Source organism: Amphiprion ocellaris, chromosome 15 (genome assembly GCF_022539595.1).
Source record: "Amphiprion ocellaris isolate individual 3 ecotype Okinawa chromosome 15, ASM2253959v1, whole genome shotgun sequence".
Classification (NCBI taxonomy): domain Eukaryota; kingdom Metazoa; phylum Chordata; class Actinopteri; family Pomacentridae; genus Amphiprion; species Amphiprion ocellaris.
The window spans coordinates 9,439,860-9,451,117 of NC_072780.1; the positions used below are offsets into that span (position 1 = coordinate 9,439,860).

Genomic DNA, 11,258 nt, shown 5'->3' on the forward strand with positions numbered 1-11,258 from the left:
CGATGTTTATGAGAGACAAGCGCCCCAGAGGAGAACTTTCAGAGGCTGTTTATAACTTTGTTCTCCCGTTTCCTGTGGATATGCAGCCGCCCTGACGTGCTCTCCCTGTGGTTTCCAAGATATATAAGAGGCCCTAAGTGTAATAAGAGATGGGTTTCTGATCTGTCTGTGGTCTGTTTTAAGCTTAAGTGCTAAGCGTAAAAGCAGAGGCTTGTTTCATGATGTGCAGGCTGGTGCACCAATTTCTGCTGCTAATCTTCACATTGTATTTGCTAGTTCTGGGTTTGATGTGGCATCTTGTGGTCACAAACGTAATTATTTTTCTGTGTGAACAGAAGTGTAAAATAAAATAAACAAGGCTCGTAATTAAAGTTTGAGTAGTCGGAAGTTCATCACCTCAGCTGGATCCTTTTCTATCTTGACTGTGAATCCCTCTGCAGTGTGAGTTTTAATTTTTTTTTTTTTTTTTGGGGGCATTCGGTGACTTTGTGTCTATCTGTCTGTCAGAGCTGCTGGAACTGTGGCCGTAAAGCTAGTGAGACTTGCAGCGGCTGCAACACAGCGCGCTACTGCGGCTCCTTCTGCCAGCATAAGGACTGGGAGAAGCACCACCATGTCTGTGGTCAAACCCTGCAGGCCCAGCAGCAGCAGAGCAGCCAGCAGCAGGGAGGCGTCCCGGGTTCAGAGACCCCTGCTCCCATCAGCTCCTCCGCCTGCACCCCGAGCAGCGGGACCGGGAGTCCGGCTGCTACCCCGCCCGCTGCTACCCCTCGCTCATCCACCCCAAGCACCCCGTCCTCCTCCGCCCTGGATGGCACACAGCGCTAAGAGACTCACGCAGAGGTCGGAGGCAAAAAAAAAGCCTCCTGGGTGTAACAGCAAGCCCTCAACCCGACAAACAGCACGACTGTCTACATTGCCTTGCAAAGATGCTAAGATAACGTGGCTAACAGGAAGAGATGGCAATGCTTCTGTCTATCTTGCAGCGTAGTCATAGGAGGAGGAAGAGGAGGTCCATAATCAGGTCATATTGACTTGCCATGACTTTAAAGAAACACAAAGATATTCTTTGTTTTGAATGAATGAATTTAAATATTGACATCCTTTTATTGTTACACTTGCTATTCTTGTTGTCTGATTGTCGTTGTACCTGTTGTTGTTAATGTTGTTGTCATTGTAGCTTATCTTATTTTCTCCTGTAAATACGAAGAGACTGATCAGAGATAGCCGTGAATTCAAGACAAGTATATCTGACCTCCCCTTTTTCAATGTTTTAATTTTTCATCCTTGAATTTCTGCTTATTTCCCTCCTGTACCTGGGACATGAGACTAGTCGACCTCAGACATTTTACCAAACGGCATACCAAGGGAACGTAACTAGCTAGCAGAACGACTGAAGTCATCAGTGCTCATTGTAAAGAAAGATATTGATCTAAATACCCCGAAAAGACACACAGATGGAAGAATAAACTAGTTTCCTACCTGGAGATGGGAGAGGCATAGACTGGGTCTCTGGCCCACAGACCGCCATGAAATGGGCAGATGTGCAGCAGATTGCAAGCGGAGCCAGCTGTTCAACCAACGTTACTTCCCTCTCACTTGTAATAATATCCAGGTCAGTGGGCTGGGAAATACAAATCCGTCTCCCTGAAGGATGTAAAAGAAAGAATTCTTGGACAGGGTGCAAAACTTTGCCCGCCGCACATGTGGAGATTGTACTGAATACGGTTCGCACATGTATGCTTGGTGGGTCACGAAAGTCATCATCCCACCGGCGAGACTGTCAGATCACCCGGACAGCAGCCGCCCAGAGCTGGAAACCTACAGTGTGGAGACTCGCCCCAGACGCTCCCCTCCGTGTCTCAACTTTGAAAAAAAAAACATTTTCATCTTTCTTCATGTTCTTATTCGTTTTCTGTAGATGTCATGGTGTTTAAGACTTCTGTCCTGTGGTGTCACCGATGGTTATTTATTGTATATGTGTTGGACAATTGTGACAATGCATAGTACTCCAACCGGTCACAACTCTAAAGTCCTTCATAACTCTCTCTAGCTGGTGCAAAAAGAGATAAAAAAAAAGAAGTATCTTTTTTCCAAGCTGCTTTTCTATTCTGTGTGTAAGTGGTAGATTCCTTGTAGTTCTATAAGTTTTACTTCCCTTCGTCCTCAAGAAAAGACACAAGCTATATCTCAGAGCTGCTACTTGAGTCCGACCCAGATCTTTTCTGAGAACTAGCATGTTGTGCGGAATGCTAACCTAAATGTTTTGTACAAGGGACATACATAAATGTATTTGCACTGTCACAGAGGTTATTTCGGCATGCTTCTTTTCAGCATACTTGTGTTGTCGGTATAGAGCCATAATCCATCAATTCATTTTGTATGTAGTATTAGCATTATCTGTTTTTACATTCTTTGGATTTTGGGGGGAGATGGAAAAATGTAAAATCACCAAATTCATTTATTATTTTTTTTCTACTCAACATGCTAAGAAAAGCAGCCATAATGTCTTTTTTTTCTGTTTGAATAGTTACAGACAGTGCATGCACATTACTGAACGTTTGTTAAATATTTGTTATTTTTTAGAAAAAAAATGAAAAGCAAACAAAAAAAGTATAAAATACAAAAAAAAAAAAATATTCTAACAGACTAACTTTCCAAATGCAGAGGTGTAGACTCCGATTGACAGCTTTAACACTGCAAAGCACCAGGTAACACACAGTATTAACACAAGAGTTAAACATAAAAAAAAAACACCAAAAACAGCCAAAGACTGACACCAAGGACCAAAATCCTGATTTTAAACAATTTCTGAAAAGAGGTTTGTCCACTCAAATATTCGGTTATTCATTTCTGCCGGTTTTGTTCACAACGTGACAGAACATTAAGGTTTTGGGGTTTTTTTACATTCTTTCTGGAAATCAGCAGCACTCATCTTGCATTGTGAAATGAGAAGGTGTGAACTGAACATAATGGCAACTCACAGCAGTGTTACATTTTAACTGGAGCAATAATAACTAATGTGACATGAACACTGACAAGTTTTTTGAAGGAACTTTTGAGACACCTTTTGATCTTGTTTGTGCATTTTCTCATTACACAAATGTCAGATTAAGTGCCCATTTCAGCTTTAAGCAGTTAAGTTTGTGATTCAAAGAGATGAATGTGAGACTGGGCTTTCACTCCAACACCATTTGCAGTTTGTTTGTTTTTTTCATATTTATTTTCATCAAATGACGCCATATTTGGGATAATCAGTCGCAGCTTTCTTGTAAACCTTCAAATCAAACAAACCTCTCGTTCGCAGTAAGAGAGCACTTATCCTGACATACACAAAGGCTCTTCACCCCAAACACCTTGGTGCTACACAGAAGCGCGTTACAAATTCTGACCTCAAGGAACAAGTGGAGGCCCGCAAAGGTTTCGGGGCAGTTCACTCCCTCTGTACTTCCTCATCTCTCCCTTCTTGTCTAAATAAAACACACACCTGCATTCTTGACTTTAAAAGGGTTAAACAATCCAAAAAGGTGTCTGACACCCTTCGAGCGACTTCTCAGAAGCTGTGAAGAAACAGCCAAGCTGTTTTAACACTAGTGTATTTAAAGGTATACAATAAATGACGTGTTCATTATTATCAGGGCGAAATCTGGGTTTAGAAAAAAAAAGACAAACATTATCACTCAATGATTCTTTGAGAAGCTCTATTTTTTCTTTTTCTTTCTTCCCTCCTCTATGTGTGTTTTGCTACAAATTCCTCGGTAGCAAACAAGTCTCACTCTACCTCTTACAGCACGATAAGAGCATCAGTCGCGGCGCTGATACTGGTCTAGTCGAAACCAAATGGGCACAAGAGAACAGGAAAATAAAAAACCCAAAGTCGAAGCTCATACAGCTGCAAAACCATATCACTACTTGGTAACAATGCAGACCTCATAAATAAATGAAACATAAATGAATAGAAATGAGAAAAAAAAACCTGAAAAAAAACTTTTATGTTCCTTTATGCCTGTGGCGTTTCTAGAGTACATCAAGAGTTTGAATTGTTTGAACAGATTTTAAAAATTGTGCTGATTTTAAAGAAAAGTGTTGTTGATTTCCTATTTCGATGATGCAAGCTAAGGTCACAGATAAGACATGTTTCTCTTGCTCTTTTTTCCTCCCTCTTTCCCCTCCGCCCTTTTCTCCTCCTCTCTCCTGTTGTGAAGACATGCCAAAGCGCTTGTCGACTTGTCAGCTGGGAGGGAAAGGCAAAGCTTGTAAAAAAAAAAACAAAAACCCCACTTAAATAAAAAAATTAAGGCTATGAATTTAGGCATGCCTGTTTTTCACAATAGGGGGAAATGTTATTGAAATTTCCTACTTATCAAGAAACATTGGGGGGGAAATGTGGGGGCCAGCAGTGAGCAGCGAAGGCCGTAGCATTAATCTGGGGGAATGAGTTGAACTTCAGGGGTGGGAGGGTTTTTCCGTTCTCTTGAGAAAAATTTATTGTGGAAAAAAAGCTCAAATAATTTGAAGTTGTTGTGCAATACTTAATTGAGACATGAAAACCACAGGTTAGTGGTAGGCTGACACTAAGCGGTCTTTCCATCGCTTAGGGTCAGTGTCCTCTAGAGAGCTTTCCAGTCTACTATGTCAGAACTGTGGTTTCTTGTTGATTTTTTTTTCTTTTTGTTTCTTATTTTTAATTCTTTTTGGGGCTGTAAACTATGGTCTGTCAGTCTGTGAAACTTTGCAGTATAATTCTGGTATTGTTGTTCTCTTTACGGTGTAATAAATATGTTAATTCCTGCCCAGAGATTTGAGATTCCTGTTATTTCATTACAGCATTAGTGTTCAATATTAACAGTAAACTGGACAGCAGCACCAGATCAGTATTTAACCCTCTGAACCCCTACGTTTTTTCACAGTGCATTTTTAGTCACTGTGAGGCCATTTTTTCACTGCAATATAAAGTCCTGCACCTCTATGGAAACAGCCTCTAGAAGTAGCGAGAAAACAAAAATGTGTTTTGTGCATTATAACAAAGGTAAAATGAGACAAATTCTTAAGAAAGAAAAAAAACCAAAAGTTTAATTGCTTTGATTATTTACTTCACAAATATTGAGTCCTGGAATCAACATGTACAATGTGTTACTACAGGTGGTACCAATAGTGGGGGGAAAAAAATGGTGGTTCTACATAGTATTGTTCCACTTGTATTTGTATTTGTTTCTCTATTATTGGTTCTGTGTAAACACTGCCTGCAGTTCAACTGAGAAGTCCCTGAATTTTTGAATGTTGGTCACAGCGAAAGTCATTAATGGCTTCTCACCTGGCCCAAAAAGCACAGAATTTTTTGTTTACAGATCTAATGGTTTCTTTTTTGCTTGTTTTAAATTAAACATATTCAATAAAGTAATCTTCATCCGAACTGGCCATTTTTAGCTTAGATTTCGTGAAGCTTTTCGACAAAACGGAAGGTCACAGACAAGCATTTCGTGTACATTTCACTGCTCAAAGTTGACAACCTGATCATTCTTGCAACTGTGACAGATTCTGGCTCTGATTAATTCTGTCAAATTCAAATTTTTTATTTTTTTTTTTAAAGATAACATGCCTTAAACACCTGGATGAAGCGTAGGCGTAATGGGATGCTCCACTAATCTGACAGGTGAAGCTCAGTTTAAATGGAGCACAAGATAACCTGTGAAAGCACATGTACTAGTATGTATATTGTGACTCTGGAGGGAGGTTTAAAAAGTTAAATAATGCAGAAAAATTAACCCTGATGTCACAAGGGTTACTTCAGCTTGAACTTAATATTTCATTTTTTCATTATAAATAAAAGGTTTGGGATTTAAAAGTGGGATGCATTTATAGGTCTCTAATGAAATATGCTGTTAAATTTCGGTACGAGAATGATCCTGTCCACAATCTAACATTTTTGGAGATTATTTCATATTCAAACCTAAAAGTTTGACTATATCAGCCAGTCCTGCTTTGACCCTTCTTTTTCTTGTCAGTGAAGTCCCAGACTTCATGGAAACACAATTCTAAACTAGAAATGCACTCAGAGAGCGCAGTACTCCATACAAAACTAGGACGTTTTTCGACATTTTGGACGACATACTAAACTATGACATTTTTGGTCACATTTTGGACGACATGCTAAACTATGACGTTTTTTCGACTTTTTGGAGAACATACTAAACTATGATGTTTTTGGTCACATTTTTAACGACATACTAAACTATGACATTTTTGTGACATTTTGGACGACATACTAAACTGACATTTTTGTGACATTTTGGACGACATACTAAACTATGACTTTTTTTCCACATTTTGGACGACACACGAAATTATGACATTTTTGTGACATTTTGGACGACATACTAAACTATGATGTTTTAGTGATATTTTGGATGACATACTAAAGTATGACGTTTTAGTGATATTTTGGACGACATAAACTGACGTTTTTGTGACATTTTGGACGACATACTAAACTATGATGTTTTTGTCACATTTTGGATGACACTATACTATGATGTTTTAGTCACATTTTGGACGACACACCAAACTATGATGTTTTTGTCACAATTTGGATGACATACTAAACTATGACGTTTTAGGTCATATTTTGGACGACATACTAAACTGACGTTTTTGTGACATTTTGGACGACATACTAAACTATGACGTTTTTGTGACATTTTGGACGACATACTAAACTATGACATTTTTATGTAAAGGAGGCTGTGAAAAACACTCCAGAAAGGTTTTCTTTGAAAAAAAAACATTGTCATGAATTTTGGCGCAAAAAAACGCCAGAGTATACTATGTCGAAAAAAAATGTAGACTTTTCAACATGTTCTAAAGACGTGCCATATTGTAAAGCAGGCTGTGAAAAACACTGTGGTAAGGTTTTCTTTAACATCTGTAAACAAAACAAAAACGCAGCAACAAAGTTTTCTGTTAGAGTTTGTGTTCTTCTAAGTTTAACTCCAAGATTTTAAATACTGTCATTTACTGCAAATGAATATCTACTCCAAATGTCTCACTAATAATCATTATCAGCCTTAAAAACCCACAAAACACCCCTCTATATTCAACCACACTTAGTATAGTCCGGTTCCCCCTTCTATAAATCTGCTTGGAATCTTCCACTTCCTGTTTGTCAAAGTGGCCTTCTACCTGGACAGGTTTTGTTGGAGCTCATGCAACAAACATTTTGGGTAACTGCACTTTAATATGGATGGATGACACTGAATTAGAGTCTGTTTTAATGAGACTGAGTTAAGATGTGTAGCTCTGTCATTAAATAGGAAATTATTTCCCAGAATTCACAGAGGAAAGTCTGAAATGTTTGCTAGGTTAGCGTCCCACATGTTCTTTGGCTCAGCTAAGGCTAACTCTCTCCAACTTCTGGATCTCTTGAGTTGCTTGTTGTTAAAATATTTTGCTAGAGATGCTGAAGCTCAGAAAGTCTGAGATGTTTGTTCAGAATAAGCTCATTCTCAAGTCTTATCTGAACTGTCCTCTTTTGTTTGAACTTTCCCTAAACTTAAGAGTTAATGACAGAGCAGCACATCCAGACTCAGTCTCATTTATGTAGAGATTAAACTTCAGTGTCATTCATTGACGTTAAAGTGCAGTTTTTCAAATGTTTGTTGCACATGCTCCCGACCAAACCAGTCCAGGTGGAAGACGATGTGAAGAGAAAGCTCCAGAGGATGAATATCACACATTTACGTTGGAAATAAATGTCCTTTAATTAGACATTGTCATGCAAAATTTGGATTTCCCTTTAATGATGTTCAAATCTTTGTTGAGTGTTTTGTTGATGTTAGTTTCTAAATGTTTTCTGACACTCGGCCCCAAAGATTAAAACCTTCTACGGCTCACAAGCTGCAACAATTCACACATTATCAACTATCTTTCTGACTAAACTAAGATAAAAAGTGAAAAACTGTCTGATTCCCACATCATGAATGTAAATCTTTTTGGTTTTTATGATAGTAAACTGAATATATTTGGGTTTGGCATTTTATAAACCAAAACAAGAAATGAATTACTGGAGAACACAATCAACAGACTAATGGACAAAAAAATGTGTTTTCCAACATTACAAGATACATAATTTTAATTCAATTTTATTTATATAAAGCCAATTACAGGTCAAATTGTCTCAAGATGCTTTATTTTTATTGTCATATTTAAAATATGACAAAGTAAGAAATTTAAAATTCTTGACTAATCCAATTTATTATGTTTTTTAAGAGACTAATGGACAATTAAAATAACTCTCTCCACTAAAACTAATAAACATGAGGTCAAATAGAAGGAACAGTTTTAAATACTGCAGTCCCACAACAAGAATAAAGTTTGTCAGCAAAAACTAAATATGCTGGTGGATTCCATTAAAGTCCTAAGAAATGATAATGAAGTGTGATACTAAAGGTTTGTGGTGCTAAAAATGTCAAAGTAAAGATATCAAGTTGAACATGTGGATGGAGGTTGATAAAAGTTGACCCTCCTTCATTTCTCTGGAGTGACTCCATGGATTTTATGGATGGTGGTGAAAGACCTGCTCTTCTAGTGGTCTTCCTTGGAGTCGCTGTAAAAAGTCAGTCCATCCTGGCCGACTTCAACACCTCTTCATGACAACCTGTTCTGCCTCCGACCTGGTGGAAACTCCAGAAACTGGGGAAAACCCGTGGAGACTCGAAGAACTCGTGGAGACTCGAAGAACTCGTCGGGCGGGGGAAGGTGTGGTGGGTGGTGGGGGGAGGCCGCCACCCACCTCCCTGCCTACTCTCCGCCCTGACTCCACCCAGACTCCGCCTTGGACCTGCCCATGTGGTCACTTCAGGAACTACGATGCCAAAGGGACGACGAAATTATTTCTTTTCATCTGATCTGTAGCTCAGTGAGTTAAGGATTTGCCTATGGAGCTGCAGGTCGCTGGTTCAAGACCAGACCCTTCTTAAATTTTCTCAAAATTCTGACAAAGACAAACAAAGAAAAAGGCCGGTGGTGGGTCTTGAACCTGCGACCCTCCGCTTGGGAGTCTGTCTTCTTATCCCCTGAGCTACTCGCTCAGATACTAATTCTTCTTTTTTTTGCGCATTTATCATCTATTTTCTGTTGTTTTCGAATTTTTTTTTAACTCGAGTCTCGACTCGACCGTTTTTCTCAGGAGGTTGGACTTCAGCCTTTGTGCTGGAGGGTTGAACCCTCAGTTCTAAGACTTTCCAAGCCTCCACACCTCCCGAGTCCTCAGGACCTGAGCTTTCACACAGTCTGAGGACTGAAATTTTCTAAGTTCCACAGTAGTTCTCTGTTAGATTTAACTTTCAGACAGTCCAAGGACTGATATCTTCTAAGTTCCTGAGTAGTTCTCTGTTAGTTTGAACCTTCAGACAGTCTCAGGGCTGAAATTTTCTTAGTCCCACAGTGGATCTCTGTTAGATTTAACTTTCAGACAGTCCAAGGACTGATATCTTCGAAGTTCCTGAGTACTTCTCTGTTAGTTTGAAGCTTTCCACAGTCTGAGGACTGAAATCTTAAAAGTTCTTGAGTAGCTCTCTGTTAGTTTGAACCTTCAGACAGTCTGAGGACTGAAATTTTAAAAGTTTCTCAGTACTTCTGTTAGTTTGAACTTTCTGGTTAACAGAAGCCTTAAAACTTGTGACCACGAGTCTTGATTTCACATTTAGACCATCCATCTGAGTTCTTCTCAGACCTTCACCTGTGGGTTTTTTAGAAATCCTCAACAAACTTTGATTCTCTTCACTGAACAGTTAAGGTTGTGGAGATCAGAATGTAACATTAGTTCGATAAATGCCTTCAACTACTAGTAGACTTTATCTGGAAAGCAGTTTTCTGAAATGAGTTCTTAGTAAATCTATCCACAATCAAACCAAGAACATAGAAAGAGGAAATGTTTGAAGAAACAACTTGATGTTTTCATTTCAGACTAGAAAACGCTTTAAGACCTTTATGTGTTTTTGCTCTTTTTGATCGTTTTATTGTGTCTTCTGTTTAATTTGATCTTCTAAAGTCTAACTGGTGTCTTTTCAAATGTTTTGTCTTTAGTTTGATTCTTCTGAAATGTTTAGTTTTGCTTTTTTCTCACCTTTTATTCTTTTCTAATGTCTGATTTGATTTCGAAATGTTTTGTCTTTTTAATGTTTAATTGTTTTTTTCAAATGTTTTATCGGCTTGTTTGAAAAATTTCCTTTTCTTCCGCAGTGTTTAATTTTTTTGATTAAATCTTTAAGGTTTTTCTTTTTAAATGTTTTACCACCTTTTAATGTTTAATTTTCTTTTGAAAAGCTTCATTGTATTTTCTGTTTAATTCCTATTTAAATTTTATTGTCTTTAAGATTTAATTTTCTAATTAAACATTGAATTTTTTAATTAACTGTCTTTTTAAAGGTTTAAAAATCTAATTAAATGTTTTGTATTTTTTAAATGTTTAATATTCTTCTTGTTTAATTGTATTTTTTTAAATGTTTAATTATTGAAAATATTTTCTCTGTAATTTTTCATATTTCTATTTTAAAATTTTTGTTTAATTTCATAATGACATGTTTTGTATCTTGTTTAATTATCTAATTTGATATTTTGTCTGTTTAATATAAATAAACATTAAATACAATTAAACTATATTAAACAGACAAAATATCGAATTAGATAATTAAACAAGATACAAAACATGTCATTATAAAATTAAACAAAAATTTTAAAATAAAAATATTAAAAAAGAAAAATATTTTCAATAATTAAACATTTAAAAAATACTTTTTAATAATACAACTTCTTAAAAGTTTTATTGTATTAAATTTTGTTTCCTTTGATTTAATTGCTTTTTCTTATGTAGTTTATTTCTTTAATCTTCTTTCAAGATTTTAACCCCAACCTTAAAAATGAAATAAACCCTTAAATAACAATGGAAATACTTCTGTTGTCACAATCATGAGCCAATCAATTATTCAGTTTATCAATTCAACTTTATTTGTTTAGCACATTTTACACAGATGACAAAACTAAACAAGCAAAGAGAAAAAAACTATGCTAAAACTAGGATTGAAACGCAAAAACATTTTTAAAAAAGATTTAACATTGTAATAAAATATGTTGTGTCCAGGGGATGGAGAGAGTTTATTGAAGTCTTCCTGGGATCACATGGGAAATCATTTAAAATATCAACTTGATATTCAGTCTAAGGAAACTGGAAACTGCAGAGTGATAGAAGAACCAACAATATC

General features: G+C 37.0%; 1 protein-coding gene across 4 annotated transcripts in view; it reads left to right on the forward strand.

Annotated features, from left to right (window-relative positions):
* runx1t1 (RUNX1 partner transcriptional co-repressor 1) overlaps positions 1 to 4,798 on the forward strand; it is a 60,038-nt gene extending 55,240 nt beyond the window's left edge. For all 4 annotated transcript variants that reach the window (XM_023262978.3, XM_035944836.2, XM_035944834.2 and 1 more), the window contains one exon: positions 508 to 4,798. In XM_023262978.3, the coding sequence (XP_023118746.2) occupies positions 508 to 828 (321 nt within the window). In that variant the 3' untranslated portion in view covers positions 829 to 4,798. The remainder of the gene's footprint in view (positions 1 to 507) is intronic.
* Positions 4,799 to 11,258: the final 6,460 nt, after the last annotated feature.